At 45.3% G+C, this 25979-nt stretch overlaps 1 protein-coding gene and 1 pseudogene across 1 annotated transcript in view; both read left to right on the top strand.

Moving 5' to 3' along the window:
* LOC107111881 overlaps positions 1-13386 on the top strand; it is a 23010-nt pseudogene extending 9624 nt beyond the window's left edge.
* A 3705-nt stretch (positions 13387-17091) lies between these two features.
* The window catches only part of LOC107111882 (zinc finger protein 420-like), a 59105-nt gene continuing 50217 nt past the window's right edge, over positions 17092-25979 (top strand). The window contains exons 1-4 of the mRNA XM_015412928.1: positions 17092-17160; positions 19338-19549; positions 20075-20157; positions 22266-22392. Coding sequence (XP_015268414.1) covers positions 20143-20157; positions 22266-22392 — 142 coding nt within the window. The 5' untranslated portion in view covers positions 17092-17160; positions 19338-19549; positions 20075-20142. The remainder of the gene's footprint in view (positions 17161-19337; positions 19550-20074; positions 20158-22265; positions 22393-25979) is intronic.

Consider the following 25979-nt stretch of genomic DNA (forward strand, 5'->3'; position numbering starts at 1 on the left):
AATATATATATATATGGTATCAGATTGATCTAATGCTTGAGCAAGTCCTAGGTTACAAACTGAACTCTCCAATGCAAGAACAAGATGCATTTCTTCCTTTAGGAGGTGCTATTGTCAGAAGAAAATAAAAAGGTTCCAGTTTTGTTTTTCCATGTGGGCGGGTATTCTGTTTGTAACAACTGTTTGGATGCACTATATTTTTTAATATGCTAGTTGTGATAATTTCATGCTGAGTAAAAATGTCCATAGTCATATTTTATGTTCCTAAAGTAACAGAATGACTTTCAATCTAGAAAAGACAAAAGAAATGCTAATGTAGCATTTTTTTCAATTTTTCTGAAAATTTCCGTTTTTTCCCGAAAAAAACCGGGGTTTTTTCCCGAGCTTCAAAATTTCCGGAAATTTTACATCTCTAGCCCTGCCCTCCCTTGTATTCACTCCCTTTGCATTTCCCTCCCCCTCTCTCGTTTTATTGCAAGTCCCTTTCCGCCCAAATGCATTTTCCACCAGATTTTGCTGCGGGTGTGTGTGTGTGTGTGTGTGTCGTGTAGCTAGCCCGCTTGGGAAAGTCCCAGGTTCGTTTCTCACGGTGGGGGCAAGACAATACGTCTCCCCGCTCCTCTTCTAAAAAAGCAGCTTCCATCCCAGCCGAGGGTTAAATCCTGCTTTGGCGAATCCTCCCTAAGAGGACGAGCTTTTGGGTGGTCGAGTGGTTAAAAGAAGCGAGTTCAAATTTCCTAGAGAGGAAGAAAATTGGGGAGGGGGAGCCTCAATCGCAATTGCACCTTCCTGCCTCACCACTTTCCACGCCCCCAAGCAATCTCTGTGCGGGAGTTTTGCGGGTTTTGTGTAGAAGGCCCGTTTGGAAGCGCAGAGTTTTCAGGTGCAGTTTAGGGGCGGGGAGGGGGTGTTGTTTCTTGGGGGAGGAGGAATTAAAGCAAGAGAGAAACAGAAATAGGGCGTGGGGAGAGTTGAACTCAAGTACAATCCAGTGAAGAGTTGTGCGGTATGTGTGTTTGCACAATGTATCTTTGCTGGGATATGTAATATAATGTTATTTGCTGGGGAAATTAACTCAACAGATTCGTTTATCATCAAGTAAAGTGTGGGCAGATGTTTGTTATGGCGCTTGGAATCCATGTGTATCTTTCTGACAATCTAAAGTGAACGATTTGTTTCTCCTTGAGTTCTAGGAATTTAAGGAAAGTGGTGATTTAATAAGTGATGCGTGCAAAACTATAAATGTGACCAAATTACAGTTTAATAACTGCGAGCAATTAAAATTTTTCTAAATTTTAAAAATTATTTGATTTTCCTTTATCTTTTACACTGTTTGTTAGCGTATGATTATGAGTATCTGTTGTGTGATTTATTTATTGTTTTCAGTTATAGTCCACCTTTCTTACTGAGACCCAAAGGCAGATTACGAGCATGATAAAAAAAACTTTCCAATTAGTAAACAGATTACACAATGTCATAAAGTCAGACAATTAGTGAGTGGATTGCAAGGTGTAATACCATTTCAGTCTAACAGCAAAGATTCCTAGTAAGACAAAATAATGCAGTAGTGAATAATAACATAATTTTGTTTTGAGTGTAGTCAAAACCAGTAGATTTATATGGAGTCACTCCAGACAGGAGAGAATGGGGACAGCCCCCTTTGTCCAGTTTTGTGCACGTCTTCCAAGGAGAATTTTCCCGTTCCCATCGACAGTCGGGACCAGGAGGAGAATTTTTTTATCCCAGAATGCCTACTGGTCTTGTTTCCTTCAGGGAATGAATGGCAAAGCTTGTGACTGGGGGATGTGTGTGTGTGAGGGAGAAATGAGAGGGTTGTTTCATGCAAAGGAAGTCTGAGGATGTGATCAGGTTCCTGTCCCTTCCATCACTGTGCAGAAGAGGGGGATTTTGGCGGATGCCACTTCTTTCAGTCCTATGGTGAACCTGCCAAAATTCCTACACAAGGAATACAAGTTCAGGAGCCCCCCACCCCACCAAATCATGTTATGCATGTCAGATCATGAAGAAACATTGCTGTGTCTCCTGGCTAAGTTTTTTGGATTGAAATAGAGCCTCTATATTCCAATGCAGTTTGCTTTCAAATATGTTAGGCAGTGAATGGAGGGGGGCATCAGTCTCTGCTTGTGGGTTTCCCAGAGGCCTCTGAATAGCCCCTGTCTGAAATGGGAGGCAGGGCTGAATGGCCTGATCCAGCAGGGGCCTCTTTTTCTCTTCTAGAAACTGCTTTGCTTCTCATTACACTATCCTGTGAATCGCCTGACAGTTGGTTTGTGTCTCTCCTTCACAGCAACCTGCTCTGTGGGTGTCCGGGAAAGCCAGCAGTCTCCATGTGATCTTCTTTGGACAGAAACCCAGCATGGGTAAACATGTCTGAGAGACTGACATACTGAACTGTTTTGGCATTCACCAGGCCTTGCTTTTAAGGTAATTCTCACACAAGGGGATTTCTGTTTCTTTCTCTTCTGCTGTCCCTGAGAAGGTCAAAAGTGTTGAACTAGGATCTGCGAGACCCAGGTTCGAATCCCCAATCTTCCGTCAAAGCTTGGGCCATTCACCCACACTTTACAGAGTTGTGAGGAGAACAATGTGAGCTGTTTACAAGTCCCCATTGGGGAGGAAGGCGGCACAGGCTGGGAGGATGGAAATATCTCCTCATTTAAAACAAAGGGAGTTTAAGAATCTCCCTGAGCCCTCAGAGCCAGTGTGGTTTGTGGATAGAGTATCTGACTAGGATCTAGAAGGTCGCAGTTCAAATATCCACTCTGCCATGGAGGGCTGCTGGCTGACTTTGGGCCAGTTGCCTGCTCTCCACCTGACCTACCTCGCAGGGTTGTTGTGAGGACAGAATGGAGGGAAGAGGAGCCATGTTAAGCCACTTTGGGCCCCCTTGGAGGAGAAAGATGGGGTCTAAATGAAGTAAACCAATCAAGATAAATGTGTCTCCCTACAGGCCGTGGAAGAGCATCAGAGCCAGGTTCCAGAACATCTCCTAATTGTGGTGGAGTGGAAAGATTGAGGATGCAGCCAGCTCAGGTAAGGGATGGATCACCTGTGAAGAGATGTGTGAAGAGACGCTTGATGCCTCATTTTCCTATAGCAGGCTGGAAGGAACCATTTCTATTTGTTATTTGAAACCTTTTTCTTTTTGTAAGCCACCTTAAGATTTGTCCACAGAGAAAAGGGGCCTAATATGCTTAAAGGAAGAAATAACCAAAATGTATTTCCATGGCTTTCTGAGAACTGCCAGGTAACACATCAGCCAGTTCAGGAGGCTGCGTGATCCACCAAACGTCTTCCATAAATGAAAAGGTTTTATATAAATTCCTCAGGCAGGTTTTCTTGTTTTTCTGTGGTGTGTCAAGTATTCCTTGGCAGTCGAGCTCCCTCTTGGGGTAACAAAAACCTGAGATGAAGGGTCTGGGTGAAGCGGAGGGTCCATGGCTCAGTGGTAGAGCCCCCGCTTGGCATGCAGAAGGTCCCAGGTTCAGTCCTTGGCCTCTCCAGTTAATAAGAGGATCAAGGTAGGAGGCAATGTGCAAGACCACCTCCTGAGGTCCTGGTGAGCTGCTGCTGCTGCTTGTCAGAATAGATAATACTGACCTTGATGGACCAACTTGATTTATAGCCCATCATCCCCTGCACAGCAAGGCTCAGGGCAGGAAAATAAGGGCTCTTTTTGTAGCAGGAACTCCTTTGCATATTAGGCCACACCCCCTTAATGTAGCCAATCTTCCAAGAGCTTACAGAGCTCTTCGTACAGGAGCTACTGTAAGCTCTTGGAGGATTGGCTACATTAGGGGTGTGTCGCTTAATATGCAAATGAGTACCTGCTACAAAAAGAGCCACAGCATATACATTACACTACAAGATTAGTGCATATAAAAGCCAATACAATACGTCTAGCCAGTAGGAGAATGAATATTAACAACACATTTCTAGATACCCTTGAAGAAAAGGGTAATCCTATCGCTAATCCTGACCCATAAGCCTGTCTCACAGGCCCCGTGGAATTGTTTCTTGCAGGACCCGGGTCTCGCTTGACAGAGACTTACACCAGGCCAGGGCCAAGGCTGAAAATACCCTGGCTCTGGTTGTGGATAGTTGGATGTTCTTTGCGTCAGAATTCACCAGCAAGTTCTCATTTGCTGAGCACAGCGGATATACTGGGAGAGGCAATCCCCTAGTGTAACTGTGCTTACGATGGCACAGCGAGGGCCTGACTCCGTAGACAGCAGCCTCAGGTGTTCCTGTTTTTAAAATCTGCATCTGCTTGAGGAGGGGCCATGGCTCCGTGGTAGAGCATCCGCTTGGCATGCAGAAGGCCCCCGGTTCAATCCCCAGCCTGCGTCTCTGGAGAGCTTCTGCTAGTTTGACTGGAGCGGACTGCCCTTGTTAGAACAGCGAGCTGATTCAGTATGAGGCTGATTCATGTGTTCTTTTTTTCTGGAGGTCAAGCAGCCCTATGAGGAAAGGCTGAGGGACTTGGGAGTGTTCAGTCTGGAGAAGAGGAGGCTGAGGGGGGACAGGATCAATGTTCCCTCTAAGCTGTGGAGCCTTGTGAGGAAAAATTCTACTCTGTGAGCTACTGGCATGAAAGTTGTGAGCGAGCGATTAGGCTACTGCATCAATTCGTTGGCTCTGGAGTCATCCTTCCTGAGCGAGGACAAAAAAATCTGTGCTCTGGAGGCTGAAAAACTGTGAGCTAGCTCACACTAACTCAGCTTAGAGGGAACACTGGACAGGATTGCTCTCTTTTAAGTATTTGAAGGGCTGTCAATGGGAGGAGCTGTTCTTGTTGGCAGCAGGGGATATTCTCACAAGAATGGGTTTAAATTAAGGGTGGGAAGGTATCAGCAGGATAACAACACAACACAGGATATTAGGGAAAACGTTTGCAGTCAGAGTTGCGCCACAGTGGAATCAGCTGCCTAGGGAGACGGTGAGCTCCCCCTCACTGGCAGTCTTTAAGCAGCAGCTGGACAAACACTTGTCAGGGATGTTCTAGGCTGGTCCTGCATTGAGCAGGGAGTTGGACTAGATGACCTGTATGGCCCCTTCCAACTCTGTGATTCTACGATTCTATATTGTGAGCAAAAGCATCTTTGGGCAGGAGTGGGTGGATAAGTGGTGACATCAGTTGTGAGGAAAAAGTATCTTCCTTCCTTTGCCAGTGTCCGGTTTCCTTCGAGGAGGTGGCCGTGCGTTTCACGAAGGCTGAGTGGGCGCTGCTGAATCCTGACCAGAGAGCTTTGTATAGAGAAGTCATGGTGGAGAATTATAGGAATGTGGCCTCTCTGGGTAAGGATCCCATTTGTCTTGCTTGATAGATGCAGGACCTGTGTTTTTTTGCTATTGTTGCTGCTTTATTAATGTTGTTTTTAGGCCCCGGTCACATGGCAAAGTTGCTGTGGGAGAGGCACGGGAGTCCCGCGGATTTTCCAGGCGCGATCACACCCCAACATCTGGGAAGCGCAGTGCTCCCGTGGCGAACCTGTGGCTCCCCGCCGAAGGTGCGGAGTTAAAAACTAGTACCTACGAGGTGCTAGTTTCCGGAAACCGCGGGGAAAGGGCGGGCGTCTGACCGCGTTTCTGGTGGACTGTCGTGGCATCCGGCGGCTGCTGATGTTCCGTCACAACCAAGGGTTTTTTCCCCCAAAGTCTCCGCAGGATGCGGTAAAGCGCCCAACGGCGCATGCACACAAAGAGGAAGTGGCGTTTGCCACAGGAGCCGCGCGGCGCGAGTGCCGGTTTGAACGCGCCGTGCTGCTTCTTTGCCGCGCTGCAGACTAGCCGTCTGATCTGCACCTGACCCCTACCCACGGGACCTCCAAAGGACTTCTGATCGGGCTGCCGCACGATATTTTCCTCTGGGGCAATTAGCCACGCCTCCCCCCCGCATTTTCCGGCCCATGTGTCCAGGGCCATAGTCTGCCTTTCTCATTGAAACTCAAGGCAGATTACAGTGTAACGTAATCTTTGTAATGTCTGGCTCCCTGTGGTTTGTAGTTTCAAGTATAAATATATTTGCTTAGTGGATGTTCACTTCATGCATCTGAAGATTTCTGATCATGAAAACGTATATGGGAATAACTCTGTTAGTCTTCAAGCAATCATCTGGAGTTGCCCTCTGGGCTTGTTTTAATTTCAGTTGTTACAAATCTAAGCCTGTTGAGAAGCAATGCTCCCTCTAAGCTATGGAGTCTTGTGAGCAAAAGTTTGACTTTGTGAGTGAGCGATTTGGCTACTGCATAAATTAGTCTGCCCTGGAGCCATCCCTTCCTGAGCTAAGACAAAAATGTGTGAGCCGGAGGTTAAAAAAACAGTGAGCTAGCTCACACTAACTCAGCCTAGAGGAAACACTGGTGGAGAGGCTGAGAGAAGAATGGCTAAAAAGAAACATGGCTCCCTTAGCCTCCAGAATGGAATTTCTAACTGGTGTGTCTCTCCAAGTTTCATGAACAGTAGGCCTACTGGAAGATCAGGACTCTGTAGTGGCTTCTGTGACATGCTCATCCATTGGGGTGAAGAGCCTTCCTTCTCTCGTGTGGTCTTTTAGAAGGCGAACGTAGAAATGGATGAGGTAGGAAGGCCTGAATTTTTTCTAGTAACTAACTAGTCTGTTTGTTTCATCTGAAGCGACTCCCAAGCCTGGCCTCATATCCTGGCTTCAGGACAGCGAAGCACCATTTCCTCCAGACCCCAAAGAAGAGGAGCGGTCGGCAGGTGGGTGCTTAAACGTATAATGGGCCTCTTTGTTGGCTGGCGGTTGAGCGGTTTCCTTGGAGAGCAGCTAGATGTTTAGAGTTGCCCTGATCACTCAGGCCGTAAGCTCACGTACCCTCAGGATACCTGCAGTGGCTCCTCCACCCTCTGGGGTTTCCTTCCTCCTAAGAGTTTGCATGGGAAGTGGGGGCAGGGGAGAACCAAAGGGGAGGAGTCTAATTGCTGCCCTCCCTTTAAAGTGAACAGCTGAAGGGCGGGGTGCCCATCAGCTGTTCACTTTAGGCAGGGGTGTCGAACTCATTTGTTATGAGGGCCAGCTCTGACATAAATGAGACCTTGTTGGACCGGGCCATGTTTGTCATAAAAGGTAATGCCAGGTAGCGGAGATATAAACTTTATAAAGGACACAGACAAACACAATTAAAGATTTTTTAAAAAAACTTTAAATAACACATTTCCAGTGAGTGTGATACCCCTGCTGAGGGCGGGAAGCCATTTCAGTGTTCCCTTTTGGTTCCACCGCTTGGGAGGTGGGAAGCGAAAGGGAGCACTAAAATGGCTGCCCAAAGCAAACAGCTGAGGAAGGCCTCTCTTTTTTTTTTCCTTCCTTCCTTCCTTCCTTCCTTCCTTCCTTCCTTCCTTCCTTCTTTCCACCCCTCTCCTCTCTCTCTCTCTCCCTCCCTCCCTCCCTCCCTTTCCCTTTCTTTCTTACATCTGGAGAGGGCACCCCTTGAACCTCAGCTGGGGGGCTCCAGGTGAGAGACCTTGAAGGAGGTTGCCTGGGCCTTGGTGTGGAAGTGGGATGGGGGCGCTGTGCCTGCTGGGGAGAAGGGGAGGGTGGCTAGCGGGCCAGGCAGAATGACATGCATTCAGTGCTGTGGGGGGAGGGGGTCTGACTTTTTCAAACTGGAACTTTTTTCTTCAAAAGGATTTCCTTTAGTCATATCTTTTAAGAGAGTTAGTTGTGTCTGATCCCATTCCTTCAGTACTCCCTATTGCACAACTACCCTGGAGGGCATTAAAGTCAGAATACAACCAGGAAGCTGTAACTCGAACAACTCAGTATGATTTCTTGGCACTTCTGTTTCTCGTATCCTAAAGAGAAAGGGATGCTTTCTCACACGCTGGCCTAGTAACGGAATACTTGCTTAGAAAATATGGATGTTGGTTAAGATGCACTGCTTTAATTTGCTAACTTAAAGACTTGCTTAGAAGATATGGATGTTAAGATGCACTGCTTTAATTTGCTACTTTAAATGGGTCCTGCAGCTAAGTAAAGAATTGCAGTGTTACTTTGGCTTAAGGGGTAATGCTCAGTCATTTAATTACATGAGCAAAACGCTCCTGCCTTTAGCACCCCATTTTCTCTTATACCATCAAGATTTTTTAGCCCACTGTTTTATGCTCTGTTGTATTACTCATTTCTCCAAGATTTTTGAGAGTTTTTGATTCACAAGATACTTGGCAAAATTTATATGAAGAACCAGTAACGGGTTAGTGAATCATGCAGCTTTTCATACATAAATAGGGAAAAATAAGTATTTAAACATATTGTCCATGTGATCCCACGTAGGAGAAAGTGTATTGCCCAACCGTGTAGATTTTTATGTGTCCACTTCTTGATTCTCTTAAAGTAGCAGCACAATAATCTACTTTAAAATTCGCGTAAATTTTCACATTCCATGACATACACATGTAAATTATAAGTTTGATGCTTACATCATTCTTAAATCATTAAATGTTCAAAGCATTCTTATAGTTTAAAAGTATTAGTCTGTTAGAAGATTTTTACATGCTTATGGTAATAATCTCCTACAAAACTAATTTGCGCGATAGTCAAAAACAGGTTCGCTCACAACTTTAATGCTAGTAGCTCTTTGGTTCACAAAGTAGAATTTTTGCTCACAGTACTCTGAAAGTTAGTGGGAACATTGCAAGAATTCCTAAGGGTTCAGCTGGGAAGGCCAGAGGACGGGGAAAAAGGACAGCAAGTCCAGCGGTGAGCTAGACTCTGGTTCTTCCGGTGAGGACTCTCTGTCAGAGCAAGGGGCAGCAGCCCCAAAAAGTCCTTACAAGCTGCGGAAGAGAAGGGGAAAGGAGAAGTAAAGGCTGAAGGACTCTGAAATGTGCCTCTGAGACTTTTGTTATGGGATGATCGGGGGTACTGTTTCTAGACAGTTAAAATTAAGCTTTAAAGGAAAAGTGTTATAAATGTTTGACTCAGTTTATGAAGGGATGAGTGATGAGAAGACTGGATGTAACTAAGCTAGTTGGAGGATCTCCTCTCTTGGGCTTTTAGTTAGTAGTGGGTTCTTTACTTTACCCCGTATATGTAGTTTCCCCTCCCTTTTCTTCTGTTGTAGTTTTTGTAGTGATAAAAAATAATAAAAAATCCCCTCCGGGGGCTCAAAAAAAGAATAAAAAAGAAAGAAAGCTAGTGGGAACATTGGACTGGACTCTAATCTGGAAAACCTGGTTTGATTCCCCACTCCTCCTGTGCAGGAAGCCTGCTGGGTGACCTTGGGCCAGTCACGTTTTTTCTCAGAACTCTTTTTGCCCCACCCACCTCACAAAGTGCCTGTCGTGGGGAGAGGAAGGGAAGGCAATTGTAAGCCACTCTGAGACGTCTGAGGGAGGTATAAAACCAGCTGTTCTTTGTCGTCTTCATGTACGGTATACTTTGTAATCCCTGGCCTCAATAGCCCAGGCTAGCCTGATCTCGTCAAGTCTTGGAAGCTACTTGGATGGGAGACCACCAAGGGAGTCCAGGGTCACGATGCAGAGGCAGGCAATGACAAAACCTCCACTGAATGTCTCTTGCCTTGAAAACCCCACGAGGGGTCGCTGTCAGTCAGCTGTGACTTGACGGCAAAAAATAAATAAATAATTACTAGTGTGCAGTACTTCATTTTTGCATACAGTTAAAAGGTGATATTGAGAATGCACTATCTTTATTCGGCCTCAATATCACCAAGCAGTTTCCTTGCCGAGACATGAAGTGTGTTGGTAGATAACCCAGCCGCCTACTACACGACTTCGCTTTTGCTTATGGTGGGAAATTCAGCCACTGTCAGAATAAAGCTCATTGAGCCAGCACATTTGATTAACCGGGAGCCTCCGTTTTCATGAGTGTTGGATAACAAAACTTTTACCGTTGAGTGTATGCAGAAGAAGTTTAGAATTCTGAGGTTTTCCTGGTTAGAATGTTGTAAGAATGCAAGAAGAGCCCTGCTGAATCAGATCAGTGGTCCGTCTAGTCCAGCATCCAGTTTCACACAGTGGCCGACCAGTTCCTGTGGACAGCCAGCAACAGGGCAGAAAGGCCGAGGCCTCCCTCGGATGTTTCCTTCTGGCATTGGTATTCAGAGGCTTGCTACCTGTGAACATGGAGGTTCCTTTTAGTCGTCATGGCTAGTAGCCCCTGACGGTTCTCCTGCCTGGTTCAGAAACAATTCTGGTTGCTTATGTAATGAAATAATGTTATTGACATATGGATAAGAGCAGGGGTCATTCCGTAGAAAAAGAGGAGCAGGAGCTCATTTGCATATGCCACACCCCCTGACAAAGGGCAAGCATGCAAGCATGCCTGGGTTCCCTGCCTGATCTTCTCAAGATCGGGCCAGGAACCCAGGCATGTTTAAAATCCCCCCCCCCACTTCGCTGAGTTTCTCTGCAAAAGCAGAGAGGCTCAGGGGGGAAAGGGGGCATGTCTGCCTGTCTCCTCTTCCCCTCCCCAGCCAACCCACCACAGTGGGCTGGCTGGAGAAGCCAAGGGCAGGGAACCTTTCTTTCCTTTCCCCATCTGTGGCTGCGGGGCACCTGGAGAAGATTGGGCGGGGAACCCCGGCATGTTTAGAATGCCTTTCTTTTCCTTCCCCAGATGGCATTTAAATCCCCCCAGGCGGCAGGGGGACCGCCCCTGGGCTCCTTACTGTCGGAGCACCATTCTGGCATGCTTTGGCAGGAAATGACCCCTGGATAAGAGCCACCTCAAAGCTCCAGGCAGCCTCTCTCCGAGGATTTTGTGTGGATATTAAATAAATGCGACTGATTTATTTATTTTATAACATCGTATCCCACCGTTCTGGCTCCACAAGAGCCACCAAGGCAGCTGTTTAAATAAAAGATGTGTGAATAAAAATTTAAAACAGTTCAAATCAACTAAAGCACATTCTTTAAACTGGAGCTAAAAATACTTACAAAACAATGAACGTTGGGTAGGAAGGGGGAAATGACTGAGGGAATGCCAAATGAAGCAACAAAGTCTTCACCCAATGACGGACAATCACTGGGGAGAGGGTTCCAGAGTGTCGGTGCCACAACGGAGAAGGCCCTCTCCGGGATTGCCACTGACTCATCTGAGAAGGCATGGCACAAGGTAGAGCATTCGAAGATGTCCATAGTGGCCAAGTAGGTTCATAAGGCAGTGGAAGTCCTTCAAGGCTCTTGGTCCCAAACCATAGAGGGCTTTAAAGGTGAACAACACCAGCCCCTGTGGAACTCTGCCCTCATCCCTGCCTGTGTGGGGTCTTCTGTGGTGCTCTGTATTTATTTATTTGAATTTCTATCCCGCCCTCCCTGGAGGCTCAGGGCGGCTAATAGGGCATAATGCCAAGTAATAACAATGAAACTATATAAAATGTTAAAATACAATAGACAATTAATAAACAATTAAATAAACATCATAAAACATTTTCGGTGCTCCTCTATTCAATTCCAGATGTTAAAATTTTAAGGTTTTAAGACCAAGACGGTGTTCTCCATGGCATAGCTAGACAACCACAGCAATGCAAATCCCACTGCCCTGCCGTACTCCGATCAGCCTTTCCTCTGCACTGTCTGTGAGTCGTTCGTATTAAAAAACTGAAATGAATGAAACCATTCCTATTAAAACCTTTAGTCTAGATATATTTTGTATGTTTAAACTTAAATATTATTGGGCTGCTGTGTCAAAAGCTGTTGAGGAGTATTAAACGTATCCGCAGGGAAACAGTGAACTCTTCAGCAGAAAACCATTGGCGAGGAGTGCCAAACTTGCCTCTATCCCATTGCCAGTTTAGAAATTAAATGAATATGGAGAAAAGAACTTGGGTCTTTCTAACTCTGGAGAAACGTTAGCTCTATTATGACTACAGATTATAGATTTATTTCCCCTTCTAATCAGAAGTCTTTGTTCCACCAGGTAACAGCCAGGAGGATGAGAATTATAGTGAGCGATGTGTGGTATCTCTCAAAATGACCAGCCACGAAGTGGAGGAAAAGCTTTCCAGGAGTCCAGAACAGTCAAACAGGCAGGAAGAAAGCAAAGTAGAGAAGTCTGTATTTTCCCGGGCTGGCCTCCTTCTTGAAAATCCATCCCAAGAAGAATATCGCAAAGGAAAGAGGAGGAATAAACATTCTGCAAGCAGTGAAATATTGAGATGTGAATCCAACTTTTCTTCCCATCACAGAATCCGTGCAGGGGATGAAATGTACAAATGCTCTGAATGTGGGAAGGGCTTCAGCAGGCTCGTAAGCCTCACTTCTCATCAGAGAATCCATAAGAGAGAGGAACCATCCAAGAGTTCAGACTGCGAAAACAGCTTTGGTCTGTGTGAAAGTCTTACTTCCCATCAAAGAACCCACACAGGGCAAAAACCGTGCCGGTGCTCAGAGTGTGGCAAGAGGTTGAGCTGTAGCAGTGCTCTTATTTTGCATCAGAGAATCCATTCAGAGGAGAAACAGTATAAATGCTTGGAATGTGGAAAGAGCTTCCGCTGGAGTTCAAACCTCACTGTGCATCAGAGAATACACTCAGGGGAGAAACCATATAAATGCTTGCTTTGTGGAAAGACCTTCACTCTCAGTACAAGTCTCAATTCCCATCAGAGAATCCACAACGAGGAGAAGCCATATGAGTGCCTGGAGTGTGGAAAGACCTTTCGTTGGAGCACAGCCCTCACGTCCCATCAGAGACTGCACACAAAGGAGAAACCATATGAGTGCCTGGAGTGTGGAAAGACCTTCCGTTGGAGCACAGCCCTCACTTCCCATCAGAGAACCCACTCAGGGGAGAAACCCTACCAGTGCACAGTGTGTGGGAAATGCTTCAGTCAGAGACCACACCTTACTTCCCACCGAAGAGTCCATTCTGGAGAGAAACCCTATAAATGCCAGGAGTGTGGAAAAGGCTTCAGTCAGAGCTCACATCTAAATGTACACCGATCACTCCACACAGGAGAAAAGCCATATAAATGCTTGATTTGTGGAAAGAGTTTCCGTATCAGAACAAGCCTTAGATCACATGAAAGAATCCACACAAGGGAGAAGCCATATGAATGCCTGTATTGTGGGAAAAGCTTCAATCAGAGTTCAAGCCGTAATACACATCAAAGAAGAATACACACAGGAGGGAAGCCATATAAACGTATGAAATGTGGAAAGAGTATTGGCAGCAGTTCACAACTTAACACACACAACAGAACTCATGCATTTAAATGCTGCCAATGTGGAAAGAACTTCTCTACCATCACACGGCTGACAGGACATTATACAGTCCACACCAGGGAGAAAAAATATAGATGCAGGGACTGTGGGAAAAGATTCAGATGGAGAGGCCGTTTTCTCTCCCACCAAAGAAGACATGAAGAGGAGGATTCATAGAAATGATGAGATGAAGAGTTTTACAACTGAAAAATAAAAGATTGGTGGAACTAGAAGGATTTGATCTGAGATTTGGATGGCATGTATATTTGTCATACATACAATGTGGAATTTAATAACTATTATATTTCACGTGCCATTTTGAGAGTGTGGAATAAGTATAAACCCAGACTTTGTACAAAAATACCATTATGGTTATCCCCACAAGAAGCATATTTCAGAAAAGGAATGACTGGTTTATATAATTGGTTATCATACCATGATGTGTTAGAATTTCAACAAGGTGAATATAAATTAAAATCTAGAGAAGAATGAACATATGAAGCCGAAGGCCATACCTGTAACTGGTTCAACATACTTACAAATCCAGAAGTTTAAGGTTGATTAAAAAAAAATCTTTTGATTTTAAGTGTCCAAAGTCTGAATTCGTAAAAGGAGTATGTACAAATGATAATCACGTTATCGCTAAAATGTATAAACTTTTTTTGAAATCTGAGACTGAAGAACAAGTTAAAGACTGTACGATTAAATGGGCCAAAAATGTTGGACATGATATACTAATAGATCAGTGGGAGAAGATGTAGACAAAAGGGCTGCATTTTACGCTTAGCTTTAACATACATCATATGTTATATGGTGTATCTTATTGTATGCTTTTATGTTGTGGACTCCCCTGAGCCCACTTCGGCGGGAAGGGCAGGATAGAAATCACACAAATAAATTAAAAATATATATAACTTGAAAGAGAACTTTTATAAAATGATGTACCAATGGTATATGTCTCCAGAGAAATTGTTTAAAATGTATAAAGGTGCTTCTGGTTTATGTTGGAAATGCAGTCACCATGAATGGACTTTTTGTCACATGTGGTGGTCTTGCAAAAAGGGCAAAAACTTTTGGATACAAAGGCATTCTTTAATGCAGAAGATTTTAAAGACTAAGATATAGTTGAAACCAGAGTCCTTTTGTATTAGCTATTGTAGATTTTCCGGGTTTTTTTTTTTTTTTTTTTGGTTTAATGGACCATCAGCCAGAATGAAGTCATGGAGTTTTGTTTTTATATATGTCTACAGCAGGAAGAATGACATATGCACAGAAATGGAAATGTCCAGCAGTACCTACTGTAGAAGAATGGTTGGAGAAGATGTTGGACTTGGCAGCTATGGCTAAACTTACAGTACTGGTTAGGGAAAGGACAATTACACCATTTATTAGAGACTGGAAAACCCTCATTGACTTTTTGCATGAAAAAGATGACTTGAGGATATGTGGTTTTTCTGACAAAGAAAAATGCCTAAGGGGAATGAAAAGAGAGAGATTTTTTGTTTGTCATTGTAAGCAAGGACATTTTTGTAATCAAAATTATATTTGTTGTAGAGAAAATTGGAAGCCTTTTATATCCCCCTCCCCCTTTTAGTTTGTTTTATGGTGTTTCGTTTTGGGAAGTTTTTTTTATTTTTTTCTGTATGTCTTCTAGTTTTATCTCTTTAATAAAACTAAAACGTGTAGATGGAAATACAACAAGCCTTAATGGATGTCAAACAAGTCACAGAAGCCCCAAGTTATTTAATTATGAATTAGTTAAGAACCTTTTATTTCTCAGTGAGTCCTCAAACCTTAGTAGACAGACAGGAATCTAATAGACAGTTTGGTGTAGTGGTTAAGTGCACGGACTCTAATCTGGGAGAACCGGGTTTGATTCCCCACTCCTCCACTTGCACCTGCTGGTGTGACCTTGGGTCAGTCACAAGCTCAGGCACAGCTGTTCTTGAAAAAGAGCAGTTTCTGTCAAGAGCTCTCTCAGCCCCACCCACCTCACAGGGTGTCTGTTGTGGGGAGGGGAAGGGGAAGGAGTTTGTAAGCCGCTCTGAGACTCCAAGTGAAGGGCAGGGTATAAATCCAATCTCTTCTCTTCTTCTTCTTCTCTAAGGGGAAGTGCTTAAGAGATTTGTGGTAAACCTGACCATGTAATATTGCTTATTATTTTATTCTCCCTACAACAGGTAGATGGGCTTAGCTGATAACCCCATGAGACAATAATGGCACCAAATAGCCCCAAGGATTTAATGTCTCAGAAATGTGCCTGCAGATGGGAAACTCCCCACAAAGGGCTGCAGATTCACTCTTCCATGTCAAGCCTTCTGCAGCCCAGCATTGTGTCCTTTGTTCCCAGTGACTGCAATTCACTGTTTATTTGCCTCCTGGTGTTCAGCTGAAACATCCTGGCGCATCTTTGGACCATTCTCCATAGGCAGAGAAGATGCCCATTTCCGAGCCTTCTCAGTTGGGATCTGCCTTCCATCTTGAAAGCAGAGAGGCTGCTTTCTGTGTGTGTTGAGTGTCCAAAAGTAACTCATTTCCAAATGGCTGCAAATCGTCCTTCAGCCACGCTGCAAAGTTAAAGAGGAACATCTTTGGACTCTGTGAAACCCAGTTCCCTTTTGTCTCTTTTAAAATGTAATCCCTTTGTTTTAAGCTTTTTTGAAGTAGCTTGTGAGTTGCTTCAGTAGGAAGGTGATTTATATAAGATCAAAATAATTATGGAAAGAAAGAAAAGGGATGGCATAAGTATGCAGGTTTTTGTACATAGTAATGTGGTTTTGCAACGGACAGCCAAGAAAGGAAGAATTTTCAAAAGTCACCGATTATTTGATCGAGAGAAAAACAGCACAATTCATTTCCATAGAGTTAATTTTTAAAAAAAATAACCAGAAATCATCCAACAAAAGAGAGGAGGTGTTGCCAGAATTTTTGTTGTTGTAACATTTCAGAATGGATTCAGCTTCCAATTTCAGTAAAGCTATTCTGTTCTCTATAAAGTAGTCCATAAGGCACAACGAGGAGCTGCGGTGGCTCAAGTGGTTAAGACGCTGAACTGCAGGCTGTGGAATTCAGCAGTTCGAGACCCAGGTGCCGCATGATGGAGTGAGCTCCCGTCTCTAGTTCCAGCTCCTGCCAACCTAGCAGTTCAAAAGCAAGACATTGCAAGTGGGAAGGTAACAGTGTTCCATGCGCCTTGGTGTTTAGTCATGCCAGCCACATGACCACGGAAACGTCTTTGGACAGCGCTGGCTCTTTGGCTTTGAAACGGAGATGAGCACCGCAACCCTAGAGTCGGACAAGGGAACCTTTACCTTTACCTAAGGCACAACGGCTTGTTGGACCGAACTCACCGGGTCTTGGCTTACAAAAGATAGTTCTTATATAAGGTGCTAAGAGTGCAGGAAATCAGTGCCCCCCAAAAATAGACTCTCCTTTTGCTGACTTCTGTTTACTGATTCTGCTCCACTTGGGCTAACCTGACTTGTTTCTGAAGGTTACATTAACAGCTCACCCTCAGTCATGCGCCCAGGTTTATTTCTGTCTCTTTCTGGCACCCAACAAGCACAAAGCCTACTTGCTGGCCAGAGGGGGAGCTGGTTTTTGTAGAAATGGGTGGGGGCTGCTGCTGCTGGCTCGCTTGGGAAAATGTCAGGTTAATTTCCAGACAATACGTTCCCCGCTCCCCCTTGTTGGTTTATCTCCCAAAAAAGCAGCTTCCCAGCCGAGGGTTAAATCCTGATTTGGTTAATCCTCCGTAAGAGGCAGAGCTTTTGGGTGGTCCCGTAGTTAAAACCAGCGAGTTCAAATTTCCTAGAGAGGAAGAAAAAATTGGGGAGGGGGGCCTCAATTGCAGATGCATTTTCCTGCCTCACCCCTTCCCCCGAGGAATCTTTGTGCCTGAGCTTTGGAGGTTTCGTTCAGAAGGCCAGTTTGGCAGCGCAGAGTTCTCAGGTGCAGTTTAGGGACGGTGGGGGTGGGGGGGCGAAGGGGATGTTATTTTTTTGGGAAGAAGCAATTAAAGCAAGAGAGACATCGGAGGGGGGGGGAGAGTTCAAGTCAAGTGCAATCCAATGAAAGATTGTGCGGTATGTGCGTTTGCATAATATACTGTTTGCTGGGGAAATTTTGCTGGGGAAATTAACAGATTAGGTTAGCAGCAAATTAAGTGAGTGCAGATGTTTGTTACGGAGCTTGGAACCCATATATATATTTTTGGCAATCTAAAGAGAACGATTCCCCCCCCCCATTTATGGGAAGTGGTGATTTCATAATGCATATGGAGCTATAAAGAACTGTGACCATCTTACATTTTAATAGTTGTGAGCAATTTAATGTTTTCTAATCCTTCAAACTTTTTAATTTGCCTTTCTCTTTTAGGAGTAGAAAAGAGCAAGAGTCTAGTAGCACCTGAAAGACTAACAACATCTGTGGCAGGGTGGGAGCTTTCGTGAGTCACTGCTTCTTCAGATAATATTTAGATATCTGAAGAAGTGAGCAGTGACTCACGAAAGCTCCCACCCTGCCACAGATGTTGTTAGTCTTTCAGGTGCTACTAGACTCTTGCTCTTTTCTACTGCTACAAACAGACGAACATGGATACCCATCTTATCTTTCTCTTTCGGGATTTCCCTTGTTAACATATGGTTATGTGTTCTATTATTTTCATTTGAAACCCTCCTTTCTCATTACTGAGACCAAAAGGTGGATTATGCACATGATAAAAAAATTTTTTCCAGTTAATGAGTAAACAGATGACAAAATATCAGAAATTCAGACAAGCAGTGAATGGAATACAAGGTATAATGACATTTCAGTCTAAAAGCAAATATTCTCGGTAGGACAAAATAATGCAGCTGTGAATAATAACATAATATTGTATTGAGTGTAGTCAGAACCAATAGATTTCTGTGGCGTCACTCTGGACAGGAGGGCGTGGGAACACGCCCCCATTGTCCAGTTTTGTGCACCTCTTCCAAGGAGAATCTTTCCCTTCCCATCTACATTAGGGATCAGAAAGAGAAATTTTTTATCCCAGAATGTCTACTGGTCTCTTATTTCCTTCAGGGAATGACAGGCACAGCTTGCGACTGGGGATGTGTGTGTGTGAGGGAGAATTGAAAGGGTTGCTCCATGCAAAGGAAGTCGGAGGATATGGTCAGGTTCCTGTCTCTGCCATCGCTGTGCAGAAGGGTGAATTTCGGCGGATGCCACTTCTTTCAGTTATAAGAGTCCTACACAAAGGAACACAAGTTCAGGACTCCCCCACCCCACCCAATCCTGTTTTGCTTCTCAGGTCATGAGGAAACAGTGCTGTGTTTCCTGGCTAGTTTTTTTGGACTAAAATAGCATTATATGCCACCCTTATGGAAGATCAATTCGGAACATCCAGAGCACTTAATAATGTCGTAATATTGTAGAAATTGTTTTAAATGGTTTTAAATGTGTTTTATGCACTGCGGTGGCTCAAGTAGTTGAACTGTAGGCTGTGGAAGGTCGGTACTTCAGCAGTTCGAGACCCGAGTGTGCTGCATGACGGAGTGAGCTCCCGTCTCTAGTTCCAGCTCCTGCCAACCTAGCAGTTCGAAAGCAAGAAACTGCAAGTTGATAAATAGGGACCACTTCGGTGGGAAGGTAACAGCGTTCCGTGCGCCTCGGTGTTTAGTCATGTCGGCCACATGACAACGGAAACATCTTCGGACAGCGCTGACTTCGGCTTGGAAACAGAGATGAGCACCACAACCCTAGAGTCGGACTCGACTGCCTTTCAAGCAAGGGAACCTTTACCTTTACCTATGCCTGATTGTGAGCCGCCCTGAGCGCGCGTTGCGGGGAGGGAGGGCTATAAATCGAACTGATAAACAAAATAAATAAATAAATAAAATATAAAATAGAATCTCCATATTCCGATGCAATTTGCTTTAAAATACGTTAGGCAGTGAATGGAGGGGGACATTAGTGTCTGCTTGTGGGTTTCCCAGGGGCATCTGAATAGCCCCTGTCTGAAATGGGAGGCTGGGCTGAATGGCCTGATCCAGCAGGGGGCCTCTTTTCTTCTTCTAGAAACTGCTTTGCTTCAGATTACACTGTTGTGTGAATCACCTGACAGGTTGTTTGTGTCTCTCCTCCAGGGCGACCTGCTCTCTGGGAGTCAGGGAAAGCCATCGGCCTCCGTGTGACCACCCCTTCTTTGCACAGGGACCCAGTGTGGGGAAATATGTCTGAGGGAGCCAAATGCTGAACTGTTCTGGCATTCACCAGCTGAAGTGATCAGCGCTGTGAGACTCGGGGGCCATTGGATGTGCAGAGCAGGCCTCGCTATTAAGGTCGTCCTCTCACAAGGGTAATTCTGTTTCTTTCTCTTCTCCTCTCCCTCTTCAAAGGCTGGTGAAGTGGTTAGAGTGTAAAACCAGGACCCACACTCTGCCACGGAAGCATGGGCTGTTCACACACACTCAGTCCAACCTACCTTACAGAGTTGTTGTGAGGATAAAACGGGGAGTAAGAGAAAAGAGGTGTTTAAAAGACCCCATTGGGGGGGAAGGCGGCACAGACAGGGAGTGTGGAAATATCTCCTCATGTAAAACAGGGTGCTTAAGAACCTCACTGGCCTATCAAAGCAAGTGCGGTTTAGTGGGTAGGATATCTGACTAGGATCTTGGAGGTCGAAGATCAAGTATCCACTCTGCCACAAAAGGCTGCTGGCTGACTTTGGGCCAGTTGCATGCTGTCCGCCTGACCTACCTCACAGGGCTGTTGTGAGGACAGAATGGAGGAGAGGAGAATGATATAAACCATTTTTGGTCCCCTTTGAGAAGATAGGGTCTAAAGGAAGTAAACCAATCGAGATAAATGTGTCTCCCTACAGGCCGTGGAAGAGCATCAGAGCCGGTTTCTAGAACATCTCCTCTTTGGGGTGGAGCGGAAACATTTAAGATGCAGCGAGCTTGGGTAAGGGATGGATTACCTGTGAAAAGATACCCCTTTTCCCTCCTGCAGTGCTGGAAGGAACCATTTCTGTTTGTCTTTGTCATTTTGAACCTTTTTCTTTTTGTGAGCCACCTTAGATTTCTCCACAGAGAAAAGAGACCTTAGCTGAGGTTCAGACTGGCAGTTTGAAGCGGGAGGCAGTTGTTGCAAAAAAGGAGCCGGAACAAATTGTTCCGGGTTTTCCCAGTCACACTGTGCGGACTGATGCAGGAGCAGGGGTCATTTCCTGCAGGAGCGCACAGGACGGAGCGGAGCTCCGGCAGTAAAGAGCCCAGGGGGCAGGCACATGCAACAAGCCCCGCCCCCTGCTCCCAGCAGCCCTCAGTCAGAGCAAGAAGCAAACAGGTAAATTGCAGAGCCCTCCCGGTCCAAAACAGTCCAGTGGCACCTTTAAGACCAGGTTTTATTCAGGTACAAGCTCTCCCTACTCTATGAGGACAGATCTGCACGTTCCTTCCCCCCCAGTAGCTGGCAATCCAAAACAGTCCAGTGGCCTTCTGACATGCTTCTGGTGATGTCAGGGGGTGTGGCATATGCAAATAAGTTATGCACCTCTTTTTCTACGAAATGACCACTGTGCAGGAGTATACTGGGAGGAGGCGTGAGGGAGCGTTCACACTGTTGGCCTGGAGGTGCGGCTGTAAGCGGCGTTTTCCTTGCGGGAGATGCCTATGCGCAGTGGCAAATAGGGCAGGATCTGGCCGCTGTGGGCCATGGGCACATCCAGCGACATCACTACCCCCTCTTCAAGGCAATCACCTGCACCTTCCTGGTGCCAGAGTGAGGCTAGGAGGTCAGTCAGCGTAAACAGCCGGCACACATTATTAACACGGGCTGTTCCCGGCTTTTAGCGGTTAGCGTTCACACTTCCGGGAAGGGGAATGAAGCAGGATAAACGGGCTCTCCAGGGTTTGCTACCACATTCACCAGGTATCTTTGAAACCCGGGAGCGAAGCGTTACAACACGGGCTGAGTACAGGTGGGGAACGCCAGACAGAGGTGCCTGTGTGAATGCCCCCTTTAATCCGCTTGTGAAACGTTCATCACACGCGCCTATATTGGGGCAAACGGCCAGTCTGAACTCGGCCCTAATAGGCTTAAAGAGAGAAAGAAAATGTATTTCCATGGCTTTCTGAGAACTGCCAGGTAACACAGCAGCCTGTTCAGAAGGCCGTGTGGTCCACAAAACTTCTTCCATGAATGAAAAGATGGGATGCCTGTAAATTCCCCAGGTTTTTCTATCGTACGTCAAGTATTCCTTGAAGGTAGAACTCCCTGTTGGAGTAACAAGAACCTGAGATAAAGGGCCTGCGTGGGAGGGAGGGTTTGTGGCTCAGTGGTCGAGCACCTGCTTGGCATGCACAAGGTCCCAGATTCTAATCCTTGGCACCTCCAGCAGTGCTCCCTCTAAGCTGCGGAGTCCTGTGAGCAAAAATTCTACTTTGTGAGCTATTTGCATTAAAGTTGGGAGCGAGTGATTTGGCTCCTGCATAAATGAGTTTGCTCTGGAGCCATCCCTTCCTGAGCTAAGACAAAAATATGTGAGCCAGAGGCTAAAATTCTGTGAGCTGGCTCACACTCACTCAGCTTAGAGGGAACACTGATCTCCAGTTAATAAGAGGATCAGGTAGGAGGCGATGTGAAAGACCTCCTCCCGAGGTCCTGGAGAGCTGCTGCTACTATGAATAGGTAACAGTCATCTCGATGGACCAATAGTCAGTGGATTTAAAATAGTGTAACTGTCCTTACAAGGGTCCGGCAAGGATCTGACTCCATAGATCGCAGCTTCAGGTTTTCCTGTTTTAATATCTGCAGTTGGTGGAGGAGAGGCCGTGGCTCCGTGGTAGAGCATCCACTTGGCACTTAGAAGGCCCAGGTTCAATCCCCAGCATGAGTCTCTGGAGAGCCTCTGCTGGTTTGACTGGACAGGACTGACCTCAATAGAAGAGTGGGCTGATTCAGTATGAGGCTGCTTCATGTGTTCTTTTTTCTGTATTGTGAGCAAAAGCATCTTTGGCCCGGAGTGGATGGATCGGTTGTGAGGAAAAAGTATCTTCCTTCTTTTTCAGTGTCCGGTTTCCTTCGAGGAGGTGGCCGTGCGTTTCACGAAGGCCGAGTGGGCGCTGCTGAATCCTGACCAGAGAGCTTTGTATAGAGACGTCATGGTGGAGAACTATGGGAATGTGGCCTCTCTGGGTAAGGGTCCCTTTTGTCTTGCTTGATAGACGTGGAAGCTGTAAGTATCGCCACTGTTTCTTTTTTATTTATCTTATTTAGATATCCTGCCTTTCTCATTGTGACTCAAGGCAGATTACAGTGTCAGTCGGTACGATTCATAGGATGAAGAGGCAGCCAATCAGCAGTGTAAAAAGGGCTTGGCTTGGAAGGCCCCCGAGGAAGACCAGGGTTGCTGTGCAGAGGAAGGCAGTGACAACCCACCTCTGCTCATCTGACATGAACGTTTTGCATCCCCTTGTAATGGATAATGAATGTCATTACAGTCCTCGCTGCAGGGCTTTTTTTGTAGAAAAAGCCCAGCAGGAACTCATTAGCATAATAGGTCACACCCAACAGCAGAAACTCATTAGCATATCAGGCCACACCCTGACACCACAGCTCATTAGCACATTAGGCCGCAGCCCCATGTTGCCAGAAGTGTGGTCATCCAGCCACACCCACCTTTTGCTTCTTATTCGGTTTACCTTGTTTGTGGTCAAAACTCAGGGCCTTTTTTTGTAGCAGCAAAACCCAGGGCATTTTTGTAGACTCCTTTGCATGTTAGGCCACAGACCCCTAATGTAGCCAATCCTAATGAGTTCCTGCTGTTGGGTGTGGCCTATTATGCTAATGGGTTCCTGCTGGGTGTGGCCAACTCAGGAACCAGCCGGAACTCCGTTCCTGTGCGTTCCTGCCCAAAAATAGCCCTGCCTGGCTGTATGCCAGTTGGAACTGGCACTTGTTATGCATGGTAACATCACCATGTCGTTCTCCTCGAGTCCTAGCCCTCTAATGAGTCAGCAGCCTGTGTTTAAGGATTCTGTGGGTCCCAGACTATCTCGGTCTCACCAAATCTCGGAAGTTAAGCAGGGTCAGCCCTGGTCAGTATTTGGAAGAGAGACCAGCAAGGAATACCAGCGTCATAATGCGGAGGCAGGCGATGGCAAACCACCTCTTAACATCTGTAGCCTTGAAAACCCCATGGGGCCATCATAAACCAGCTGTTACTCGAGAGCCAAAAATTTAAAAAAAAAAAACCCAGCGGAGGGCTTTTTTAAAAATTGGGGATTGCTGCAGAGCAGTAATGTTACAACAATCTAGTGCTATGCAGTGTTCCCTCTAAGCTGAGTTAGTGTGAGCTAGCTCACAGTTTTTTTAGCCTCCAGCTCACAGATTTTTGTCTTAGCTCAGGAGAGAGGACTGCAGAGCAAACTAATATATGCGGTAGCCAAATCGCTGGCTCACAACTTTAATGCCAGTAGTTCACAAGGTAGAATTTTTACTCACAAGACTTCACAGCTTAGAGGGAACATTGGTGCTATGGTCTACTAGTTTTCCTGAATTCCCAGCTTACATTTAAAAAAAAAACAAAAACACTTCTTTGGCCTTTTTCATTGCAGTGATAGAAGAGGGAAAGTGCCGATAATTTTTGTCCAGATTGCCTTTTCCTCTCCATCAACAGTTGGGAGCTGTTCTTGCCCATTCTTGACTGGACTGATTACTCTCTTGGTTTCTATGTTGTGTTAGCCTGATTGCTCTGAGTTATTATCAATATTGGGGAATATGAGATATTATAAAATAGCAATAGGCAATAAGGAAACAAACACCTTTATATACAGGGGTCCCGCGTCTTCCAGAAACACCAGAAATAGACACGGAGGCTGGGTTCAATATAAAATGATTCCTTTACTGTAGGTTCTTCACAAGCAAACCACACAAGCACACACACAGTTACACAGCTTTTAAGAAAAGTAGATAGAAAATCAAGAGACGTTCGCATGAGCAGGATATCGTTGAGGGACAATATTTACCTGTCCGGCGAGATGGTGCGTCCCCGTGGAAAAATAGGGGAGACTAATAGGAAATAAGGATCGTGTTTTGAACCGGCCAGAAACATGTAGAGACTTCGGCTGCAGTCCAAAAGTCATAGAGGCAGGGTGGGTTTAGAGAGCTAGAGAGGGGCCCAGAGAGGTCAAGAGAACGAGAGCACGTTGCTGGGTGCCCACTTTTGTATGGGGGCTCTGGGGGAGGGTTTTGCTGGCCACCTCCCTTGAGACAACCCCTGGTGGTCCGTTCCAAAAGTCACGTCCGCACTGGGGAGGGGGGGGCTTAAAGGGTGGTCAATATTAAAATCTAAGTCTGTGGCAGAGACACCTCGAGGGCTGGGGATGACTCATCGGCTGTCACCTATTGTGACGGAAGTCCATTTCCTCAGCCATTTCAGGTACAACCAGTTCCTTGAGAGGATTAGGAAGGCCAAGTTCTTTGTTAAGCGTAAGGCGGCGGGAAAGAGTCTTTTGACCCTGTGGAGAAGGTTGAGGGGGGGAGGGAAGTTGCCTGCGTGATGAGGAAGGACTCGCTTAATGGTGTCGGGAGTCCCTGGTTTAAACCGCAATGGCAGATGGCTGTTTTGGAGTGCTTCCTGTGTCTAGGGATACATCTTGGAACGGGGAACCTCGGGAACCACGGGCACATCGTCTCAGGTGACTGCTGGCATGTGTTTGGCATCACAAACTGGTCACCTTACCTCAGAGTCCCTTTTGCACATTTTATACACAGTCCATTTATGTCCATAAAAGCTCACAAAGCTCCTTGCTGGGCAACGGTTGTTTTAAAGGGGGCTCTCTTTGTGACATCTGGCTCCCTGCGGTTTGTAGTTTCAAGTATAAATATATTTGCTTACTGGATGTTCACTTCATGCCTCTGAAGAAGTGAGCTCTGATTCACAAAAGCTTCTACAGGAATAAATCTGTTCGTCTTCAAGCAATCCTTCTGGACTTCTTTTAATGTCAGTTGTTACAAATCTAAACCCACAAGCCTGGATAAATCCTAGGGCATCCATAGTGCTTTCACATCTGAATAACTCAACTGGGAGTTTTTTTGTTGTTGCTTAAAAAGAGAAATTGAAGCTTTCCCTTCATGTTCACCACACTTCATCCTAGGAGCTGCATTGATTTGTGGGAGAAGTTCCTTTTTTTTTTTTTTTTTTTTTTAAAGAATTTATTTATACTTTTTCCAACAAACAAACAAACAAAAATAAAAATCCAAGTACATTCCCATTGTACAAATCAGTTTCGGAGTGTTCATTCTACATTTTTTTCAAACCATTTATACACTTTAAACCATCTTTTCTTATAAGCGTTATCATCTCTCTCTGCTAATATCATATTTAATCTGTCCATTTCTGCTATTTCAAATATTTTTTCCATTATTTCTTCTTTTTTAGGTAGTAAATCTGATTTCCATTTTTTCGCTATCAGAATTCTGCTTAACGTGAGGATATATAACACAATACATTTATCATCTGTATTTACTATATCTGGCAAGATATTAAGCAAGTAACTTTCCGGTTTAAGCTGCAGATCTATTCCAAAGCACGTGCCTGAAACAGACTTGGTGAACTGTGGCATGAACTGAGAACTTTGGAAACTGTAGGTTCCCTACGCTTAGATTTTCACTGGTTCAGAGGCAAGTTGTAGATATTGTGGGGAGGCGGGACACAGTGACATGACTTAAGAGTTTAATTGTTATATCCCATCTTACTCTTATAGCCACAGACCTGCACC

This window comes from Gekko japonicus, unplaced genomic scaffold (assembly GCF_001447785.1).
Source record: "Gekko japonicus isolate JY-2015 unplaced genomic scaffold, Gekko_japonicus_V1.1 scaffold1659, whole genome shotgun sequence".
Taxonomy (NCBI): domain Eukaryota; kingdom Metazoa; phylum Chordata; class Lepidosauria; order Squamata; family Gekkonidae; genus Gekko; species Gekko japonicus.